Here is a 25863-nt window from a genome sequence, read left to right as displayed (position 1 = left end):
AAAACTAAATGACCCAAAATTTTCATCTGCTAGAATCAAAACTGAGGCAATTATTGTTTACGTTATTTTGCAGTTTATATTTGATGTGTTGCATTCTTTGGAGAACATTAATCATGTAACGGTAATGATAAATAGCTCAAACAGAAGTGAAGTAAAACTTGTTCTGATTGTTGTAAGATATTTCAGTCTGGAGAAGGGAGTTCAAGTTACTTTTAAATTTTGATGAATTGTTGGTTGAAACTGCTCAAATTTTGACTTTGTAACTTTTGCAGTGTGTGAAAATATACAAAACTGAAGAAAAGTTGGTTTGTTATACTACTGATAACACTAACCGTAATTTTGGTGGTGTAAAGAGAAAGGAGAATGAAAATGTGCTCAGAAAAGTTGAAAATAATTTAGATAGACCTATTTTAGGAATTGGTTGTTTAGCCCACATTGTACACAATTCAGTACAAACTGGACATAGAAGTTACTGCTATAAAAATTTATAAATATTTTCACATATGTACAGTAAGAGTAATGAAACTTAAAGAGTTCTGTGAATTTGTGGAAACAGATTACAAAAAAGTATTACCTCATAGCAGCACAAGTTTCCTTAGTTTGTTACCTACAATAGAAAGAATTCTTTCCATTTTTGATGGCCTAAAATCATACTTCTTATCGTGTGACTAATGCCCAAAATTATTATTTGATTTTTTGAAAATTTAGAAAGTGAACTGTTTTTGAAATTTTTATATTCTACAGTTATTTAATAATGCAGTTCTGAAATTTGAAGCTAATTCTATCACAGCATCAGAAGCATTCCAGACATATTCTGAATAAATTTGTCAACTTAAGGAAAGAAAAACCAACAAATTTTTACCATCTTCTGCCAAAGAATTGCTATGCACCCTTAAAGAAAATAATGATGTTCAGGAACAAAAATTCTCAAGCGTAGACAATTTTTATAATTCTAGTATCCAATACTTAGAGTTGTGGAGAACCAGTTTTTATAAAGTTAGTAAGTTTCAGTGGATAAATTTATGAACTGAAATTTCCTGGTCTGATTTAGAAGAGACTGTACAAGTTGTTAATGAAATTATAAAAGATTCCATAAATACTGATAACCTATTTGATGAACGTACATTGTTGAACCGGCAATTAAAAACCAAAGGGTAGGTTGTAGTTCAAGTTCTGAAAAAGTACCAGATACTGTTGAAGAGAAGTGGAAAGCAATTTTGAAGGTGTTTCAAAAGACTGATGTAATGCTTCAATATTTCTAAAATGGTTGAGTTTGTGATGTCTTTGCCTGGGATATCTGCTCCAGTTGAGAGAGTTTTTTCAATTACTGGGAATATTTGGTCTGCAGAAAAGAGTAGACTTTTAGTACCTACTGTTAAAAATCTGATAAATGTCAAAATTAATTCAGAACTTTCTTGTTGTGAATTTTATGATGTAATTAAAACAAACAAACCATTTCTGAAAAAAAGGTCATGTCTAGTGAAAAATACAACTGAATAATAAAGTTTAATATTTCAGTAAACTGTTAAGACTTTTAAGTAATTTCAAAAATATGTCCTGGGTTGGACCCCAAAAAATATGGCAAGCCTACATATATTAATATCTGAAAGACAGATTTTTCCTTTACATTGTCTCATTCTTCTCAAACTGAGGAGCACAGGGCTAATTTATTTCCTGTTTACATCTAAATCTAACAACAGGACACTAGAAGCTACACTCACATCTTACACAGGCCTATACCACCTCCTCATAATTAGGTAATAAAGAATAGGAAAAAATTGAAGATTTATTTGTCTCAAAATTCATCCTTATGAAAGAATCTAACATATTATATGTCGTGATTAATTGAAATTTAATAAATTTTTGTTGGTCTGTATTCAAATTATTTATTTGTTATTTTCTAAGGAATCTTAAGTTCCAACGTTAGGCTCCCAAGAGAAGGTAGGTAAGAAGATCCCTCTACAGATTATAAAATTAAATATGTATTTTCTAATTTATTTATTAAACAGTACAATATTATAAATATATGTTCAAATAATTGAGAAACCTATTTTTTTAAGATTTATTAAAATAGGGTTTTTGAAATTTAAACTAGGTTTTTAAACACAAACATAAGAAGTCTAAATTCGTACAGAGCCTACATAAAACACAATTTTTCAAGGTCTAAATAATAATTAAAATCTATTGTTTGTCGACAATTTCATTGATTTTATTATGAACTTAACCTTCAATATACCTCCCGGCGTTAGTTATTCTTACAAATTTCCTCGTAGACGTACTATTAATTATTATATATTATCCGTTTATATACGTATACATTTCCATTTATGTAGCTGTCTACATTTAAAAGCAATTAATATTATTTCAAATAATAAAAACTATTGTCTTTGTCACTTATACACGTTTATAATTCATGATAAATGTAAAAAACCTAACTTTGAGTTGGTATTTTACACAGTTTATATAATTATACCCTCCATACTAAACCTAGCATCCTATAAATATTCATTTTAGTATGTTAATTGATGCAATTTTAATGGTAATAGGGGACCCCATGTAAGTACGAGTTCTTTTCGAAAAATCACATAACAGTTACAACAAACACTTTATGCCAGGTTTTCTAAGGAAAATGAGGATTTAAATGGTTCCCTGCTGCCTTCTTTACTGAAACGAATAAACATTTGCGTATCAAAATAATAAGCTCACCGAAATTCTGGTAATATTCAACACTACAAATGATACTTTCACTCTTTTATCATATATACTTCCTTATCATCATTATTCTAATGTATCTCAGCCGCTTTTCATGCGTCGTAATGATAAGAAAGTTAGAGCAAATAGTTAAAAAAATTAATTAATGTATCCCTTTTGTCTGTTTTTCAAAAAAGCTGACACAACTACAACTATGGGTAGTTTCTGATGCACGTCTTACACACACACACACACACACACACACACACACACACACACACACACACACACACACACACACACACACACACACACACACACACACACACACACACACACACACATACACACACACACACACACACACACACACACACACACATACATACACACACACACACACACACACAACTTAGTTTATAATCATTATTTTACTTAAATATCATATTTTTTCGTTTAGTTTATTCAATGATTCTAACTAAAGTGCGCGCGCATATTGTATTCTATTCGCACGGGTGTGGCGGTTCTAGCGGCGACGGTCGGCACTAACTAAACTAATGTAGTTTCACAAATTACACAGAACAAATTTCGCTTTTACGATCGGCAGACTGGTGTAAACGCAAGGCTTAACGCACCAGTTACCGAGTCAACCGGGTGTTCGAGTTGGAAACCCGGCCAAAGTTACTTTTTTAAACTTTAAATATTATTCATTTCTTTAATTATACCGCTCGCCTGTGACGTCACAACATAGCAGACGACTGACTGACATTTCCACGACAACATTTTTTGTGGGTGCGATTTTGCAAAAATTGTTTATTTTATAATTAACAAATGTGCCTAAGAAAATATGACCTTAATTAGGCGAAATCCGAAATCTCGAGATACTGAGGGTGGCCTTGCTCTACAGCCTTACTCCCTTGACCTTTTTAAGATAAAAATTTAATAGCAAAATTGCCCCATATATACAGAAGTAATCTGACCTTGTTTGGTCAAAATCGGTCCTGAAGTTCTGGAGATATAAGGTGATTTAAAAGCCAACATCAGACATACATACGTACATAAAAAAAGAAACATTAACATCCGGAAAATTTCCATCCGGTTTTTTGGGTTTCTTAGGTGTCAAAACATCAAGATCCGATGAAAACCGCGTATGCCTAAATTAGACCGATTACAACACTTTCCCTTCTACTAATATAACGCTAGACGGGAAAGTAAAAGACTAGATTTTAAATTTTAAAAATCATTTAAATGGAAGTGAAAAAAGAGTTAGTATTTTTGCTGTTTTATAGTTTTTTAAACACAAATTTCTGTTTCAAAAATTTGTGTTAAATACCGAACCACATATTAAATCCAAAATTTTCTGTTAGAAGAATACATAAATATCGTGGTTTATATGATTTAGAAATTACAAATTTAAACTATTTTAGTTTCTAAATATTCAGTTATGTATCGGTAAGTATTAGTTATGTTAAATCATGTTTTAGATCATTGATTCCCAAAGTGGTCCAGCTGGACCCCCAGGGGTCCACGGGAGACTTGACGGGGGTCTACGTTGGCGTGACAAAAAAATGGGAGTCCACGAAAATTCATCTGGTTTCGATAGTGAAGAACTAAAATGTTGGCTTGACTTGCGTATCAATCTAGGCAGATAATGTTTTGAGAAGTTCAGCGACTGTTACTTGTAAAAACTTGCATATTCCATATTCAGTACAACGAACGTGTCGTGACTTGCAAAGCGCCGCCGCTGCCGTCCGCAACGCTTGTTCAGACGTGCAAAGGGACGAAATACCACTTGTGGTGTGTGTGCTAGCAATCTTGCATGAACTTGTTTGATTCTTCACTAATATAAATACGATTTTTTTTTTTTTGACTCTGCTCCCCTGGGCCGGTCCGACTGGTTGGTATTACGCCACCCAGGGGAGTGCCTGTTATACTCTAATGGGCCTCCCCACCTACCGGCTGTATGTCCGGCAAGGCAGGTCGGCCCACCAGTCAGGTCTTTTGAGTCTCATTTGCCCTTCTGTATCGCTACGCCATACCTTGGAAAGTCGTGACGCATCGATGGGTCTTTTACACTTGTATAGACCTATTCTCCCTCGGAGTCCCCAGTGGATCATTGGAACTGACACACCTAAGCATGCCAGCCCTCACCACTGGGGCTATCCACCCTACCCTAATCTATTCACTCAGAAGCCCAGTTTCCTCTCGTCTTCGTTTTTTACTGTTAAGATATTCCAGATAGTTCCTTCAATTCTTTTCCAATTGTCCTCACTATGTAGCATGTTACTAGTAATCTCCTCAGGTCTCATCGTTGATAAATTTGTGTCCCGTCTATTTTGTATCCATCTGATGCATTCCTTGAAGGTATGGTCTGCATCGTCCTCAATGCCGCAGTACATACAGGCCGGCGTTTGTCTTCTCCCAACTCTGTGAAGGTATTAATTAAAATTACCCTGGCCCGTAAAGTACTGCGACAAAAAGAAGTCCACCTCCCCGTGTTTCCTATTGATCCAACTCTCAAGGTCAGGGATTAGCTGTTTTGTCCTGCTAGCAGGTCCTACCTCTCTCCACCTTTCTTTCCACCTAGTTATCAGCCTATGCTTAGCCTCCTGAGTTTCCAGTCCTTGCGATATCTCTACCCTGTAATGAGCCATTAAGTCGATTGGAGGTACTGCTGCCAAAACGCAAAGTGCCTCATAGGAGACTGTTCTGTAAGCGGAAACCACTCCCAGCAACAGCCTCCTATGCGTTCTCACAAGTCTATTTTTGTTTTTCTTGATTCGTAATGAAGTCCACCATACAGGCACTGCATACAATAAAGATTATACAACTGCCGATGCTGTCACCTTTCTTTTGGACGCTCTAGGAGCCTTCTTTGTTGACATGATCATATTTAACCCTTTTATCATGTTGTCCGCTTTATTGCATATACTATTAATATGTTCAGAAAAGGCACAATTTCTCTGAAAGAGAATTCCCAGATATTTCAGACAGCTTGTCTCCATTATTTCCTGTCCATTCACAACAATGTTCAGACGTTCTATAACTCTTCTACCAGTAAACGTGATGAACTTACATTTATTAATTGATAACATAAGTCCCTTAATATAAATACGATTGTCAAGGATTAACGTTACTCATTTGTTTCCGGAATTTCGAAAAGAAAAGTAAAGTGAATAGATGTTAGCGTTTCCCAGTGTTGGAAAAAGTAGTAAGTACTTACATACTTTTTTGTTATACTTACTTTTATTTTATTTATTGTTTATTTATTTATTTGACAATTTATTGTACAGGTCAGTAAACAAAAAATGCACAAATTACAAAAAATACGTAGGTACAAAAGGCGAGGCTTATTCCTAAAAGAAATCTCTTCCGTTTAAGGATTTATTAATTTTTGGTCTAAATTTTTTACAGATATATAAAAAATAACTATTGGAATCGACTTAAAAACTGATCCTGAACATACCATTTCCCGGTTGTAACCCTTATTCTGTAACGCGTTGTATATTTTCATAAATTGTACCTGTCTACATACTCGTAACGTGCATCAAAGTAATAAATAAATTATTAAAATCGCAGAGTTGTGATATCAAAATATTGGTTATTTAAAAGTATTTTCTATAGAATTTACAGAAATATATCAAAATATAATTAATGAAAAAATGTTTTACATCACATTAAAATCGGTTCAGCCATTTTCATAAAACTTTATTATGGATCTTACCGATTTATTGCTTTTAATAATTAGAATCAGTTTGCCGCTGGTACTTTATTTCATTGCAATAATTAATTAATCCTATTCTGTTAAAATAGTCATATCCTGTTAAGTAAGACCGCCTTGAGATTACTAAAACAAAGTTTTTTTTTTTTATTTACCGGTAGGTAACTGATACGAAACATTGCTGAATCTAAGAAGAAATGTCGACTGTACAGTGTTGATTATTTAAAATTTGGATTTCTTCCATCAAAGGCAGACAAGCGATTGCCTATATGCCTTTTGTGCAGCAAAATTTTGATCAATGTCTCTATGAAACCATCGAAGCTCGAAGATCATCTAAGAAGGTGTCATCCTGATAAAATAGCTAAAGATTTGAAATATTTTCAAATTGAAGGAAAAATATGAAAAGAGACCTACCGTGCACAGTATGTTCACTTCAACGTCTGAAAGTAACGATGATGGCTTGCGGGCATCGTACAATATTTCATTACCTATAGCGAAATCTGGAAAACCGCACACCATTGGAGAACAGTTAATTTTACCCGCTGTTGAAGAGGTTTTAAAAACTGTTCTGCACAAATCTCCATTGACATACTCAAAAGAACTCCTTTGAGTAACAACATTGTACAAAGACGTATTGATGAAATGAGCTCTGATATTGAAAGTTTCTTGTGTAATTATCTTTAAACAACTCATTTTTCTATTCAACTGGACGAGTCAACTTTACCTGGTAATGAAGCATTATTATTGGCATATGGACGAAGAAATTCATGAAGAGCTACTATTCGCGAAAACTTTGGAGACGGACACTAAAGGTGAATCAATATTTAATGTCCTGAGTGATTTTTTTAACGAAAATCAATTCCATTTACAAACGTCATTTCGGTGGCAACAGATGGAGCTCCTGCTATGGTCGGGCGATATCGTGCGTTTATAAGCCATCTTAAAAGAATTATACCAGAGGTAACTGCAATTCACTGTGTCATCCACCGACAACACCTAGTAGCGAAAAATCTGAGTGATAGATTGCACCAATCGCTTCAACATGTAATTAATGCTGTTAACAAGATAAGAAGCAATGCATTGAATACGCATTTATTTGCCCAATTGTGCGATGAAAATGATGAAGACTTCCAACGATTGCTCTTACATACTGAAGTACGCTGGTTGTCGAAAGGTGCATGTTTAACAAGATTTTAATCACTTTTTGATTGTTTAGAAGGTAAATCACTTTTTGTTTCTGGAAGGTAAAGATTCAGATTTAAAAGAAAACCTGATTACTTTGAAAGCTGACATCGCGTATTTGACAGATATGCTCAAACAATTTAATGACATTAACCTACAATTGCAAGGGGACAGTCTCAATTTAATAAAAATAAAGAGTAAATTTCAGCTTTTCTTGGAAAATTGAAATTTATGAAGCAAAATATTAGTCGGCGCGTATTTTCCCAGTTTTCAAACTTGTCACAGAATGCCTCGATGAGGATATTCAGACATACGTTCAACATTTAATTGCCCTGCATGATGACTTCAAAATCAGATTTGAAGATATTCTGACGATGGAAATACCACCATGGATCATAAATCCATTTGATGAAAAGGAAATGGAGAATGTGATATTACAAGAGGAGCTACTCGAGCTTAGCACTAATGAGGAGCTGGAGGTGAAATTTAAAAGAGGGAATCAAACATTTTGGCTGCAGGCAGAAATACCGGAAAAATATCCTGGACTGTGGGGAATTGCGAGAAAGCTTTTGATAGCGTTTCCCTCGTCATATCTTGTCGAAAAAATTTTAGTGTCGTTACAAACCTTTTATCAAAAAAAAAAGGAGCAGATTCAATATCACAGAACCGGGAGATTTGCGCTTATTCCTAACAAAACTAAAGCCAAATATTGATAATTTGCTGTCAATCCATCAAGTACATCCCTCCCATTAAAATTGTAACTATTTTGTGATTGTCATTGTATAAGTTACATTACGTTATTAATGTTTAATTTTAATTATATTACAACAATTTTATTATATTGCATTGCAATATGATGACAATAATAATTAATAGTGTAATGATGTTTATATTTGAATAAATGCAACACAAGAAAATATACTATTTTTCTTTTGCTTTTTACCACTCTGAATGGGAAGTTTTATAAATAAAATAAATGAGAATTGATTGCTTTCTTGTACTGTGAGTAGATGTCAAAAATGTAAAGTTCGATGGAAGCATTTTTTTTGATTGGCCAACTTTACTTTTTTGACATCCACTCACAGCACAGTCAATCAAAAATTAACCAATCAATTGTCACTTTTTTTCGGAAGCTGTTAGTTCGTGGAACTCAGCCGTAACGCAAATTTTCATAGTTAGATCTAATCTTCACATTTACCGTCGACTGGAAATATGGTAGAAATGTAGCTGCAGGGGGTCCACCGGAACCAGCAAAATTTTGAAAGTGGTCTATGAGAAAAATAAGTTTGGGAACCTCTGTTTTAGATGATAAAAAAGTATAAAAATTTATTAGGAAAAAAGCAGCGAATCATTTATTCAGATATGAATTCAAATAATTAAATTCTAACAGAAATCTTTATATTTGTCCGATTCCAAAACGGAAAAAAATATGTAAAATATGAAATGTATTTCTATACTTGATATTTCTTTCTTACACAAAGTTATTTGAGGATAAATTATTTTTGTCTCTCTTAGTAAATAAATGTTCTTATATTTAGACCATTAATAAAAATAATTTTTAAACTATTAAAATAATTAAAAACAGTTATTACTTTTTAAGTATCATAATTATTTATAATTATTTTATGGAAATTTAATTATTTAAAACAAAATACTTAAAAAGTAAATAATTTGATTTTTATCTTATTTTAAAATTTATTGGTTGACAATTTTTATAATAACTCTGTTTTTTGAATAAGTGAACTTTAGTTAATTTTGTTCACAAAAATAAATTAATTGGAGCTATCGAATTGTGTCAATTGTTTAAATGTTTCAACAATTTAAATGATCAATTGGTATTTTGAAAACATTACACGAGATTTATTTTTTATTTTTTTTTATAGGTCAAACATGCACATCGAACCTTTAGTAGAACATTTCAAACGACTGTTAGATACGATTCATGATTAAAAAATTTAAGGCAAGTGACGTTTTCGGACGTAGTGTATGTAAAAGACTATTTTTAATTAATTTATTACTCCGAATCACATCCCGAATTGTACAAATGAACGACATTATATTGTGTGTTTAATAAATTCTATGTTTTCTTACATACACACGACAAAAAAAAAAAACAAACATAACCTTAAAATACAAAGATCTACATTAAATTGACAAAAAATAATAAAAAATAAAATAATTTTCAATTTAATACAGTAAATGAGGAATTTCACTGGTTGGCTCAATATTCCGTGATACATTTTAACAAGAGCAAGCTGCTATTTCAGCTCTGAAACGTGACGAAGGAAGCAAATATCATTATAAAGAGGTTCTCATATTGTCACAGGAATGAGACAGCATGATATGCGTAATTTATGCAATATGGGGCTCATGTAATATAAATGTGATATTACACATCATATAAATTGATTATATATATGCATGAATATCATATGGAGATCGATTTAATCTTCTTTTACACCTAATAAAATCTAAGACAAACCCAGACGCAATAGTATACACATCCCAACCCCGTAGGGGAAGACCTTGTGAAACTTCTGGTCGCCAACCACCCCCAACGTTCCTAGCTCTGATGGGCTTTAACGGGAGTCGTCTTTCGTCCTCTTTCTACATCTCATAGTAATCAGCCACGCCTCGTTGGGATGCCACCAATGTAAATGCCTCGGTAGACATTTGCATCAGTGATTTATAAACTCAGCTTTTGCCTTCGCTGCAGGACTTATCCGCACATCTTGAATGTCCTACATAGTTGCCCTCTGAACTAGCTAACCGAGTTTACGGAAGCACAAACCGCGCGCCTAGTTTTACTTTTTACAGGGCCAATTCGTGCGTAAATGTCTCATAATTCGAGGCAATTGAATAAATAACATACCGCGAAAAATGTTATTCGCAACAGGAAATTTATTCCTAGTTCCCTTAATGAAATCATACTTTCAGTTCATATCCCTGACTTTGCTGTAGTATGCAAAGATGTATCGAAAGAGAATGATAATGTTGGATACGCAATTGTTGTTAATGACGGAAGCTATATGTTTGGTCTATTACAAGTGTCTTTACTGCTGAACTGTACGCTATCAATAAGGCTTTGAATATCACCAATCCAAAATACAGAGATATCCTTATTTGTAGCAACTCTGTAGTGCACTTCACTCTTAAGAAGATTTGTATTCTAGATATCTAACGTCACCGAAATCTATAATGCAATCGTTGAATTGAACCGTTGCAACACACAAGTGAGTTTCTGCTGGATCCCTAGCCATGTGGGAATTCCAGGTGCGGATTTCGCTGTTAAAGACGCGTGTAGTAAGTGAACTGGACTAAAAACGTATTTTTATTTTTAATTTTTATAGCAGTTTTTTTAAGACGGTTTTACATCTCTTTTTAAGTTTATTTTAATTACTAAAAACATCATAACGTTAACTGTTATTAAAAAAATAATTCAGAAAATGCTACAGAACCGTTTCGAAGAAAAAATTAAAAACTAAATTTACAACTAAATATTTATAAAGAAAATATTAAAAATAAGTACAAAAATAAAAAGCTTCGCAGCAGTACAAAGTTTTCAATTCAACACGTAAAGCACCCATAAAATATACAATTTTTTTTACCTATATATATTTAAATAACAAAAAAATAACAATATATCGTGGTATATATCAGTCCAAGGATCAATATAAAATATGCGTAATAATAAGAAGCTCTCCACGTAGCTGGCTGCCACGTTCGATTTCGCTTGTATAAAGTAGGATAAGAAAAATATTTATCTTTAAGAAAATCAATAACAATATTTTTCAACCGTTTATGGAAATACCTAACAAAATTTGAATGTTGATTGATAGAAAAATTCTTATAGAAATTTTAAAATTCTAAATGGTTGTTAAATAGTCGCCAAATATCATTGTTCAACCATAAACTCTTTATAAAAAAACTTTTCTAGGTATTTAATTCAAATTTAAATGAGTATTTTTTAATACGTTTAAGACTTACTACAAACGTTAGTTTTAATTAATTAACTGTATAAAATTTTAAATAATTTACGAAAAAGTTCACGAATAATTCGAATACGAGTACAGTTCCAAGTTAAACAATAATTAAAACAATAAATTAATGTTTTAATAATAAAAAGTAAAAATAATTATCTTAATATGACCAAATTAAATTGAAACTTACGACAGTTATTAACTATCCGGTCGAAACGATAAATAATTTATTGAAAAAGATTTTCTGACATAATACTACAATTATTTTCTTCTGTCTATGATAAAATAAGTGTAACGTTAAACAGAACAATAAAAAAAAGTGTACGTAATCTATACTTAAAAAACAGTTAATTATCATGTCGGTTAATTTATATTTCCTCGATCATTACTCTGAAACATTGAAATTTAACATTATAAGATGTGTATAATATTTATAATATTATACATATGTATAATATTTAGAAGTGGCTTTAATAGACACTTATAAATATATATTAAACACTTAATCGCTCTCTAAAAAAGAGAAAAAAAAAACACAATTATGAAGAAATTAAAGGTAACGTTAATCTAATCTATATACTCCTTAAAAATTAAAAAATAACACTTTTACCTACATAATATAATATAAATGAAATCTACAATAATTCGACTGTTAATTAAGTAAACGGAGAAACAAATTTCGTGAATAACTATACTATTTCATGGCGTAGCTTTGTTAGTAAATTTCGAACTGCGATTCGAATCATAATAAAGAGTGTTCAAAAAGTGACACAACCTTATGGAAGAATATTTCTTTCTTTCGTTACAGATTAAGTTGAGGAGAAATGGGTTACTCAATGCAGCAGAGAATATTCATTGTATTCCAATACATTACATCTACCAGTTATACGCAGAATTCCTTCACAGAAAAATGCGATGTGGATGCATTAAACAAGTCCTCCAGCCGGTTGTTCAAAGAAACTGGGAATGTGGCAGATGCGACTAAGAGTGGTCAACCGAAAGTGCTTACACCAAAAAGGTTGATCGACGAGCAAGCTGCATATTTTGTTACTTCCAATAAGTCTGTGCGACGCCTATCTAACCGTTTGTAATGCTCACACGGCATAGCGCAAATGTTTAAAGATGCATCCGTACAGAATTCGTATTGTTCACGAGTTGTTACCTGCAGATACTGCAAAACGTGTAGCTTTCTGTCAGTGGTTCATGTCATCTGTAACGCCAGACGGGGAAGAACTCGACGACTGGTTTCGGTCTGACAAGGCATGGTTCCACCTTGATGGATACGTGAATGCACAGAATTAAAGTATTTGGTGTACGGAAAATCCACATCAGCTGTATGAGTCTTCTCGAACAGACAAAGAAAGGGTGTTTGGTGTGCAGTGTCACATAGGCGAATCTTCATGGCATTCTTTCATGGCACAGTGAGCGCTAAATACAAATGGTTTAACAATTTGTAAACATTATACCTGCAGATCGGCTAGACTGCACGTAGTTTCAGCAGGAAAACGCTACGGCTCATACAGTCAACAACACTATGACTTTTTGGATCAGTGTTTTCATGGACAAATATTTCGAAGGGGTTGCGGTTCCCTTGGTCTCTGATTAGCCCCTTCCTGTCTTTTCTTGTGGGGATATCTTAAGGATGCTGCTTACAAAACTTACCCTCACACCATTCCCGAATTGCAGAACGAAATTGAACGATGTGTCGCTGCAATTACTCAACAAAAGTTACAATATGTGTTTAAGGGCATTCGAATTCAATTATGTGAATCGCATAATAGAGGCAACTTTTAGCAACTATTGGAATTTACTCATTTTTCCATAAGATTGCGTCACTTTCTGATCACTCGTAAACATTAGTGAAAAATTACGGAGAGTATAACTTTTTCCCCGATAAGTTTTCTATTAATTTATACAATTTCATTTTAAATTTAAAAATACCTTTTTCTGACTCCTAAAATTATTTTATGTCTGCATGATAACCTTATTTCATTGGCTTTGCTCAGTTTGAGAAGTGAATGGTAGAATAATTTTCTAAAGATATTGGATATTTTCCAAGTTATTGATTAATTTTCCAAGCTGTTTCAGTCAGGGATGGTTATTAACAAAACTCAGATGTTTATTTTGATAAGGTAAATAAGAAAATATGTAGAATAATTAGAAGTAATCATTATAACAATGACAGCGATAGGCTAAAAAAAAAAATTATTACTACAGGGAGCAAATTGTGCGAGTTGTTGAGTATAGTTACTATTATGGGATGCTGCTCATTAACAATGTGCCAGCTAATTATTTTTTTGTGCGTCGCCTGAACTTAAATAGAAGTATTTAATGTTTTTTTTTTTTTTTTTTTTTGTAAATGATTAATTCATCATAAATTGGCATAATTATTATCAATAATATGGATATCATTTGTCATTATTCCTTTATAAAAATTTTTAATTAATACTAATTCAAATGGTTTTTATCACCAGTAGTATTTTTTACTATTTTCGTAATTTATACCACGAAAAGTTTTATATACTGCATTAATAAAATTATTCATACCTGGCGATTTTAAGCTTGTACGTAGGAATATGGAATGACACATGAAAAATATCATGGCTGATATAAAAAAAATATATATTTCTTTAGTTTTTACTTCCTTGTACGAAGTAAAGGAAATATTGTGATCGCGAAAAATTTCGATTTTCAGATTTCAACGGAAATATACATTTTGATCCCTGAATCCATTTTGACTAGTTTCGGCGTGACGTCTGTACGTACGTATGTATCTGGCATAACTCAAAAACGAATTTCCGTAGTGTGTTGAAATTTTAGATTTAGGACTATTGTAATATCTAGTTGTGCATCTCCCCTTTTGATTGCAATCGACTGAAACAAAAGTGTCCAAAAAAGCACAAAATCCAAAAAAATTGGATTTTGGACTTTTTCTTAACTGCAGTAATAAGCCCTCATTGAGAGCTTTTCAACGATAAATCATAAGTGGTATTTATTTTCTTTGTTTCCAGAACTATAGGCAAATAACATTTTAATTATGAAATATTTGAATCTTACAAGAGGAAGAGGCACATCGTTTCAAATCCGACTTCATCTCTTTTTTTATAATTTAAATACATTGATTTATTAATAATTATTAACCTTTGATTGTAAACGATTTTTTACGATAAATAATAATTCAATAATAACAAAAAAATGAAAAATATCAGAAGTTATTAATGAAATAAAATTTTGTGCTTTTCATTTAAAAAAAAAATGTGTGTATGTAATTTAATAGGGGTACAAGGAAGTAATGTGGTGTCCACATCAGATTTTTTGAAAACAATTTTCAACTATGAAATGAAATTGCATGGAATAACAGAAACCTTTTTACAGAATAAAATAAGATCATGCTTTCTGTCTTTATTATGAACTGACGTATTAAGTTTAAAACTTGTCGGCAAAAATATAATGCGACTAGTTTTATATAAATATATGTTTACACATCTTTATATATATATTTCTTGTGTGCGTGTGTATGTCACTGAACGCCTCCTAAACGGCTGGACCGATTTTGATGAAATTTTTTGTGTGTGTTCAAGGGGATTCGAGAATAGTTTAGATTCACAATTTGGTCCACTGGAAAATGTTTTTTTAATTAATTTTTTATTTATAAGTAGTTGTTGATTTTGGAATGTTTTACATTGGATCCAGCAGACTGCGCTACCATCGCAGTATCGAATATTAAATAATATTCTATTTTAATTTTAGTTTGTCCCGACAGTTGGTGCTGCGATCAAATTGAGAAAAATATTTCGTAATTTTGTGTTATTATTGTGTTACAAAAAATCGCGAGAAAACAGTTTTTTAATAAATAAGAGGCTAATAAATCAGATGGAAATGTAAACAAAGGAAAACCAATCAGATCAATGCAAGATGGCCGCTGTTAAACACAACGACCAATCACAAAGAGCCCGTATGGCAGTTGCCAATGTAAACAAAATCACAACTGATTAAGTAAAAAGTAGGCAGCACTGCGATCGCGTTTAGAATTGTGAGCGTATTGAGAAATATTATATTATATTATTATTTATTGAAATAACGTTTTAAAGTGTAATTAAAAAATATACATTGTGCAAATTTGTAAGGTACAGTATTGAAGTGAAAATGTTTTTTTAATTTATTTATGTGTTGTTGATCTTGGGATGGTTAAGGTTCACAATTGGGTCCGGTAGGCAGAGCTGCGATCGCGTTTTGGAAGTTTTTTTTTTATTTTTGGTTTATCAGTCAAACCCGGTGTTGGTGCTACGATTGGATTCTAGGATTTTTTTTTATTTTGTTGCTTTTTCGCATATCAGTTACTTGCGTCGTAGCTTAGTGTTGTTCTTACATTAAAATTCGTATTTAGAGAATAATTTTAATTAAATCCGATAGGCAGTGCTGTTCTGACAATTGGATTTATTTACATTATGAATTTTATAAAGTTAAAGGTGACATTTTATAAGGTGTGAATTAAATCCGATAGGCAGTGCTGTACTGACAATTGGATTTATTTACATTATGAATTTTATAAAGTTAAAGGTGACATTTTATAAGGTGTGAATTAAATCCGATAGGTGGTGCTGTTGATTTGCCATTTGGATTTATTTACATTCTGACTTTTATAAAGTGAAAGGTTAAATTGCTAATGTTCAGTTTTTAAGGTTTTATGAAACTTTCAATTGTTGTCATTTAATCTGTATGTATACTCAGATCTAGCAATAGCGAAGCATTGCCGAGTCTGCTAGAATTGCGCGCTTATTGAGAATATTATATTATAATAAACAAAATCACAACTGATTAAGTAACAAGTAGGCAGCACTGCGATCGCGTTTAGAATTGTGCGCGTATTGAGAAATATTATATTATATTATTATTTATTGAAATAACGTTTTAAAGTGTAATTAAAAAATGTACATTGTGCAAATTTGTAAGGTGCAGTATTGAAGTGAGTATTTTACATGATTTTTCATGAATTTTAATGATAACGTGCATTCAATAACAATCAACTTAACCTACAAATTTAAATTGTCAGTTCTCATTTGATTCTATGCAATTAATGAAGTATTGAACGGCTCTTTGAAAATAAAAATTTAAGTTTGTAAAATAAATTATAACATTTATAAAATTAAAATATAAGTTACTTATAACATAGTTTAAAGTATATTTAAAAAATTGAATTTATAATGTTTTAGCTGATTAATTTTATAAAAAGTTTTCTAAAATTATTTTTAATTTACAATTATCTAAAATTTGGTAAAATAGATGTTAAAATAAAGAATGAGAAAAATGATAAAAATTTCTACTAAAATTTTAATTACGTTGCTTTTTTTATAGTTCTTTAATTTTTTTATTAATTGATTAATTAAGCTGTTATATGGTTATGAAACAACAAAATTATTAAATTAAAAAAAAATATGTAGGAGGTACTTATTTAGAATGATGTTAAGTGAAAATTAGTAGTAATGTGGATGAAAATTTATTAATTACACTATTAATTTTAAAACGTTTCGAGTTTTAATTCAATTTTCATCGGACATCTCAATATTTAGTGAAAATACATATTAACCATACTACACATAATTAATCAATAAACCCATTACAATAATACAACAATCACAAACTGATAATATCATACTAATAGTCATTTTAATGAAATTTAGAACACATTCCTGCTAATTTTAACTTAATTAAGTTACTTATATTTATGTGTGCATTTATTACAGAATAATGCCGCGTCAGAACAACGTCTGTCGGGTCCGCTAGTTTTTTTATATAAAAAAAATTATTTATTACGATTAGTTGTATATTTATACTACTGATTCATATTAATTTATAAATAGTAAAACAACTTATCGTCTCACCTACAACAAGTTTTATTTTGTTATCGTTACATCTGTTTCTCGTGTTGAAACCTTGAATTACGTCGTTACGCATCACTGGACTAGTTGAATATCTATACCTATTTTTAAGATAAACTTCAATAAGAATATAAAACGACATTTGAATTTAATCAATTTTTAGAACCAGATTTTGTAATTTTTTCTAGACAATACATGTCTAAATTATTTTTACTATGATATGTCAACACGTCTAAAGAGACGGTCAACCTACTACTTTGAGAAACAAATTCACTATAATTGTTCAACTGCATATACAATTTTTTACATCCGTTGTAAGATAATCAAACAACGATTGTAGGAACTTGACGTTCAATACAGTCACTCCCAAAAAAACATTATAGCCATTTCAAAGAATAATAAGCATTCCATTACTAAAAAAATTGAGGAATGAGGTGGTATCTCAGCCTAATTTATTGAGCTGAATATAGTATTAACACATAAATTCCAGTGAAATACAGGTGATCATTAGCTATAAAGTGGCATTTCTATTTTATTCATTATAGAGTTGAATTGTTTATGAACAACATTACTTTCAGAGAAAGTAGCTATGATTGGTACCTCATCTGCTTTTCATGCGTCATATCCAAAATAAAATTAAGAGATATCGTAAAGAAATAAATTAATGCATCCCTACTCTTAATTCTTAATCATTTATACAACTAAATTTTAAATGCTGACTAGATCTAAATGTAAGAGTAACGTATACTAATTCTGTCATTTTATGTGTTTTACATGACTGTCCAAAAAGGAGTGTAATGTAAAAAGGAGTATATATGTATGTATGTTTGTTTCACCGTATCAGCTCAACGACCGAACCGATTTAGATGTATGACCCCACGTTGGAATCCTTACGTTACCGGGAGTGTCATATGCTATATATATAATGGAGATCTACCGGTTGAACTACAAACTTTAATGAAATGAATTAATGATCTGTGATCTTTCTTTTTCTGTTTAACTTTCGGAATCACTGTAAGGTATTACTTCAGAGGATAAATGAGGATCTAGTATTCAAATCTATATAAAAGTAACTGCCTTTACTAGGATTTGAACCTTAGAACTCTCGACTTCGAAATCAGCTGATTTACGATGTGACGAATTAATGAAATGTAAACTGTGAGCCTCTATAACTGTGTGAGCTGGGTTTGAACTGAACTTTCCAAATCAATCGAATTAATAATATTACAAAAATAATAGAATTAGATTTACGTTAAAAAGAATTATATTAAATAAATTTAAACAAATTCTGTTTAATAATAATGGGCTTCCAAAAGGGACTGCGTATGAAGCTAGAGTGGTGAGGTGATGCGATCACCTCGTGCGAGGTACCTTTCACTTATGAAAAATTGTCATTTATTAATGTGATCTGTAAATTTTTATTTATGTTAATGACATTAATAAACTGCATGTCTTCTTGAAATATTTTTTGGCCAAAAAAGGAATCTAATGTATTTAGGGTGGTGTAGTTTGTATGTTTGTTCCACCGTAGCAGTTGAACGGCTGAACCGATTTAGATGTATGACCCCGCGTTGGAATCCTTACGTTACCAAGAATGTCATACACTATATATATATATATATATATATATATATATATATATATATATATACACATATACATATGTATGTTTAAATAAATTAAAAAAATTAGACAAAATTATACTATTTACAAATACTATATACAAAATTGTCACCCACATGCTCTTTAATTATCCTACATAATAATAATAATTATTAATTATTATGTAGTATAATTAATAATTATACTACATTAAAGGCCAATTTTTTTTTTTGGCAGTCATGTTTTTAATTTTTAATGTTTATGTTTCGCTCAATGAGAGATTCATATTTCACTAACGAATTGAATATAATGAGTATCACTACGCTCAAAGAAAACAGGTCTTACTAATGTTCTTCGTACCCTAGATGCATTACAGGTAACACAACCACTAGAAGGACTAAAAGAATGCATCACATATCTTGTATTCATTTACTGAGAGAAAAAAAATTCTTAAAACAAAGATTTCTCTAGTATATATATTTTATATATATATGTCAATAAATATATATTATAATTTATTTATATGCTTTATTAATATGAACTTAAGCAATCGGAACTTTTATTGGCAGAATTTTGCAATACTTATAGTAATGTAAACAAATATAAAATTGTTTGAGAAATAGATGTTTTTAACATTAATTTGAACAAAACTTTCCCTTCGTTTAGGTTTATTACACACACACACACACACACACACACACACACACACACACACACCCGCGCATACACACACTCTCTCTCAGTGTGTGTGTGTGTGTGTGTGTGTGTGTGTGAGAGAGAGAGAGAGTACGCCTTTAAGTAATAGGGTTTATAACACTAAGTGTGTGATCCCATTCATTACCTATCAGCTGTTCTGAGATACTGTAATACAACAGTTCAAGTAAAAATTAACAGTAATATGTAATATGATAGAATGGTTAATATGTAATTATAATGACGAACTACGGCGAACTATCTCCATGACGTAGTAGTAGCGTCTCGCTGCTACTAGGTCATGACCTTTCATCATGGCGTCATGGCCTTACGTCATGGCGCCTCGGCCTTTTATTCGGAGGTCTCGGGTTCGAATCCTGGTTATGCATAACATTTTCTATCCGCTACAGAATTTCCACATCATATTCCCATGCACAAGTTCGCCCTTATATAGTAAATTATGAAAAGAAAAATGGAAAAGAAATGATAAAACAGTAATATTAACCTAATAAAAAAATTTTAGTAATAAAAATGTTAATAATAAAACTATTATTTTACTAATAAAAAAAAATATATTTTTGATAAAACGATAATATTCCTTTAAATAAGATATTTAATAATATGATGATGATAGTACTGGTCTAATGATGGTCCTCGTGGAAGAATGGTAGCGTCTCAGCCTTTCAACCGGAGGTCCTGGGTTCGAATCCCGATCAAGCATGGCATTTATCATACGTTACAAATTTCCATTCTCATACGGCAAAATGACCAAAGCAGTCGATGCCCGTCATCTCAAAAAAATAAAAAATTAATAAAATTTCAAAACATTAACGAAAAAATAAATTAAAGTAATAAATTTCATAAAGAACTATCGCTTGACAGACTGTCAAAGTAACTATCAAATGTTAGCGTGCGTTTTCATCTGGAAGATTCTGTGTTCCAAATCCTGTTGTTCAAACTGGCAATTTTTTTGCACGCGCTGCTGATCCTAAAAATATTCAAATACCGTCAAGCTGATTATTAGGTAATTGTTAAAAAAATTGAGAGTTTATATTTTTTTACAGCTGTATGTTTATATTATGTTTTAATTTTCAGTTGTTTTATTTTATAAAAGTAAATTTTTTTTATTGATTCGATGAGTTTTTTGGTTTTTAAATATGTTTTTTCTTTTTGATTTTGACCACTTTAGGATCATGTTCTAACCTCATTCATTTATTTGTTTTTTGCTGTCTTTTCTCTTCCCAGTACCTCTTTGTTTTCTCCATATGCTGATCTTTGCGTTATTTCAACCGTTTCATTTTTGGGTTTTCTTTAGAGGACTTTTGTTCTTAGAAATCCTTTAATATCAATAATTTTGGGTTTAAACATTTTAATATTTTTTTCTACTATATTTTAAAATTTTAAGTATTTTTTCTTCCCTGTAGAAAATAAAGAAAGTATTGCGATCGTAAAAATTTCGGTTTTCAGATTTCAACGGAAATATCAATTTTGACCATCCCTGAACCCATTTCGCCTAGTTTCGGCGTGATGTCAGTACTACGTACGTATGTATCTCGCGTAACTCGAAAACGATTAGCCGTAGGATGTTGAAATTTTGGTTTAGGACTGCTGTAATATCTAGTTGTGCACCTCCTCTTTTTATTGCAATCGACTGGACCAAAAATAAGTGTCCAAAAAACCAAAATAAAAAAAATTGAATTTTGGACTTTTTCTTAACTATAGCAATAAGCCCTCATTGAGAGCTTTCCAGCGATATATCATAAGTAGTACTTATTTTCATTGGTTCCAGAGTTATAGCCAAATAAATTTTAATTAATGAAATATTTGGATCTTGCAAGGGGGACGCACATCGGTCCAAATCCGACTTTATCTCCTTTTTTTTAATTTAAACACATTGATTTATTAATAAATATTAACCTCTTATTGTAAAAATTTTTTTACAATAAATAATAATTCAATAATAACAATAAAAAAAGATATGAAAAAGTATTACAAGTTAATGAAATAAAATTTTATAACTTTTCATTTTAAAAAAAAATGTGTATATAAAGGGGTACAAGGAAGTCATGTGGAATCTACATCAGATTTTTTAATGTTAACAAAAAATATATGTCTTGAATCGACACTATTAAAGCACAGGAAATTTTTGTAATTATCAATAAATTTAATGAACTATTATCAGTAATTACGACTTGCAGTAAACTTTGATAAATTTCTATGATCTTTTTCAGTAATTTCTTTATTATTTGTTTTACGAAAGTAATAAATTCATAAAATAGAACAGAAATTATAAAGATTAATAGATTTCCTTACAAGTGTAAAAGATAATAAAAAAATTGTTAAAAGCACCTATTAAAACCTCTTTTCGACAATCATATCAGTTGGCTTTCGAACAGCTAATATATTCTTGTGTGAATGAGATTAAGTAGTTTGAGGGGTGCTTAATATTACGTTTGCTGCTGTGCCGCGGTGGAACGCGTAACTTTAAGTATAGTGTAGTCATCAATCTGAGGTAGCTAGTGTTCAGAGTAGGTGGTACGGTGATAATAGAATACAATATGAGTGACTTAAATCTCAGTACAACACCAAATATTGGTCTCAGTGTAAGTAATATAACTTTTTAATTCCTTTATTGTAAACAATAAAGCTTTTTCTTATTTTATTAGAGTAGGTAAAGGAATTTTTTTTACTTTCAAGTATTAAAAAATACATTATAAATATTCATATAACTTGCTCCCATTTAAAATTTAAATAAATTAAAAATTGTAAAATATTATTATTTTTTTAAATTTCGTAGTGAATATTAAATTTATTTTCTTAAAACATTAAATTTAAATTTATTATAATGTAATGTATAAATTAGCATATTTCTTTAAAAAATATAAATCGTGATTTAATCTAGATACCTTTTACTTTTTAAGTAACTTCATCCAATTACATTATTTATAGCGAGAATGATTTTTTTTTGAAGCCTATTAAAAAATACCAAGCCTGAACAGGATTCGAACACAGAATCTTCCGAGTCAAAAACAGACAATATCGTGATATATTTTTTCTGGTTAAAATACGTATCTATGTGCATTAAAAAAAAAAAAAATCGAATGTATATTTATATTTGTAAAAAACGAGTATAACAATTTGGATTTTTTTTTACTATTTTATTATATTAGAATTATCTTAAGTATACATAAATCTAAATATTAAGATATAAGAAAAATACATTCTGCAGGATAAATGCGTCATCCATTCGAAGCAATTTTTTTCAAAAACATACTGTGGTGAATTTTTTTAATTTTTTTTTGAAGTACATTATTTTTATAAAAATTTCATAATTAATTATCTTCAATTTATTTATGTTTAATTAATTAATTAATTTCATAAACAAAACTGTTAGTACATTTTTTAATTAAATTAAAATTTTATTAAAAAATTTATTTAATCTTCCCAGCGGAGTGACAGCGCTGCCTGGCCTCAGTCCTTTGACCGGACGTCCTGCCTTTCAATCACATACAAAGTTGTCACTTTTCTTCGTTATAAAATTTTCATACCCAGAAGTCTTAAGCTTACGTAAATAAATATAATAAAACACAAAAAAGAAGAAAGTTAAATATATATATATGTGTGTGTGTGTGTGTGTGTGTGTGTGTGTGTGTGTGTGTGTGTGTGTGTGTGTGTGTGTGTGTGTGTGTGTATGTGTGTGTGTGCGTGTGTGTGTGTGTGTGTGTGTATGTGTGTGTGTGCGTGTGTGTGTGTGTGTGTGTGTGTGTGTGTGTGTGTGTGTGTGTGTGTGTGTGTGTGTGTGTGACAATCCCTAAATAACTCTTCAACAGTTAAATATAGAATTTTTTATTTAAAAAATAACCCTATCTTGAAACTATCTATTTTTCGGTATTAAACCCCCAAACAGCACCTACGGGACAACGCAAACATTTTTAATGGAAAGCTATACGATTGTGACGAATCATTTTAAAGGGAACTTTTGAGATAAAAAACTTCGAACCTCGATAACCCTGTCAAAACTGGCAGCTCTTTAATTTTTCCTCGCAGCTAGTTTCAAAGGTGATTTCCAGTATCCCTTAAAAACAATTGAACTCAACAACACCGAAAGAATATCTTTTGTTTTTTATTTACTTTTTTGCTGATTAATTCATCACAAAGGCTCTGAAAGATTTTACGTGGGAATATGGAAAAAGGATTATTATAGCATATGAAAAATGCTAAAAAAATCCTGAAAAAATAATTTTTTTCCTGTTAATCGGATTGAAATAAATCTTGTTGCATTCGACGCAGCTGCTTTTCGCGATGGTACCATGATGTTGATAAGATTTGTTAGATACAAAAAATCGGTCTGAAAATTAACAAAAAAAAAACATTTCTCACTGCCTGGCGGGTAGGTAGGAACAGTTGGAATTCTATATGTATGCGTCACATTAGATGGTAGGGTTATAGGTCAGGTAATGTGAGTTTCCACACAAGATATGTAGCACCGTTAATAAAATCATCAAAAATCGAGATCTCGTCTTAAACCTTTCAGACTAAATGTACATTATGTATAATATTCGGTAAAGAAACTTGCATGACCTTGACTGAAATTTAGTACTTGATTTTATTATTGTGTGAATTTACACTCTTTCTAAAAAAAAAAAAACCCATTAATTTCTTAGTAACCGTCAATAATTATTTTAATGAGGATTTCATTAACTACTGAAGATAATTAAGGATTTCCATAGTTTACACTGTAATACATAGTGTACATATAGTTTCTTAAGAAACTCTTCAATAGTCAAAAATGAAATTTTATACTTTCTTTCTTGATTGGGTATATCATGATTCAGAGTTACAACACTTATAGCGAAATAAATTATTTTACGAACTTCAAAAAGATTTCTAAAAGATTCTCTTTATCTTGTTGCTACGTAGGGAATAAAAACGATTTCCACCTTAAAGGTAAGAAAAACTTCAGATTTACTCAATACAACAGTGGTTGCATATGAAAAAAGTTTCACCTGTTTAGCACACGACTAGTCCGATCTTCTTACAATAACAGCAAAATTTTAGTTATCCTTTGCCGTAAGGGCTGGTTATATTAAAAATTTGTTTCAGAGAAAACCTTTTAGAGGACTAACGACCACTTTAAACGGATTCGGTACTATGCATATTAAGGGAGGTTTTCGAAAAAGTGGGGGTTTCGAAGACCAAAAATATTGTCTTCGAAACCCCCACTTTTTCCACCTCCTGGGCCAATAGTTGTTGATATCAAAGAACTTTACTCGTTTAAGTTTTAGGCCCTTATCCAAAGAATAGTAGGGACTTTAAACGAATTCGATATTTTACTTAATAAGAAAGTTATAGCAATATTTTTTTTCGAAAAAGTCCTCCCATTTCCACCCCCATGGTCCGACTTTGCCCATTAACGAACTCGACTAATATTTTGGGTCGTTAAATTTTATGTATCAATTTGAAAGCGATTGGCGCAAAATTACGGCAGTTATCGTGTCCACAATATAGTAAAATATATATATATAAACGTTTGAGCTGACTTGTGGTTTTGGAGTGTGGAGGATGTGAAACGCGAAGTTGTCGAAATTTTCCGGAAGTTGAATCATGGTAATCATTAAAATAGGTAGCTCTCTCATTAAATCTACCTAAAAGGAAGAGGGTTTTTGTTTGGGATAAACAAAAAACTACTCAATCAATCGCAACCTAATTTTTACCCATGTTTCTTGGTACAACTGAGAAGGTTTTTAGATATACCAGTATGCGCCAAAATATACAATAATGGAGCTGTTATTTTGTGTTATTTTTATTTTTATTTCTGTAGTATAAATGTTAATAAGGTTCAGTAATGTAGGTACAGTTCTGGGTGAATCTGCGCAGCTGAACACTTTCTCTTTTAACATTCCACCTTCCGTTAACTCAATACACTACCAGTACAACGAAACTTCGTAACGATAGAAAGCATAACTGTGTGCTCGGTGCCGCCTTTTTAAATTGTTCGCGATATTGTTCCGCCACCAACTTCAAACTCGGCCTGCCCTGATTGCCATTTCCGTACAAGCGTAAATAATACTCTGCAATAAAATCTTTTTCCTCCGTCGTGAGACCCATTTTCAAC

General features: G+C 31.2%; 1 protein-coding gene across 2 annotated transcripts in view; it reads left to right on the top strand.

The window, feature by feature from the left end:
• The window catches only part of LOC142319002 (solute carrier family 23 member 2), a 130016-nt gene that overhangs the window by 12663 nt on the left and 91490 nt on the right, over positions 1-25863 (top strand). The window contains exon 1 of one of the 2 annotated variants that reach the window (XM_075355785.1): positions 22220-22351. The exons of the other annotated variant lie outside the window; for it this stretch is intronic. Within the exon in view, the coding sequence (XP_075211900.1) occupies positions 22307-22351 (45 nt within the window). The 5' untranslated portion in view covers positions 22220-22306. Of the gene's footprint in view, positions 1-22219; positions 22352-25863 lie in introns of those variants that run through there. 2 annotated transcript variants of the gene reach the window in all.

This window comes from Lycorma delicatula, chromosome 2, assembly GCF_047948215.1.
Source record: "Lycorma delicatula isolate Av1 chromosome 2, ASM4794821v1, whole genome shotgun sequence".
Lineage (NCBI taxonomy): Eukaryota > Metazoa > Arthropoda > Insecta > Hemiptera > Fulgoridae > Lycorma > Lycorma delicatula.
The sequence above is the reverse complement of the archived record's forward strand: the minus strand, read 5'-3'. Positions and strand labels throughout refer to the sequence as shown.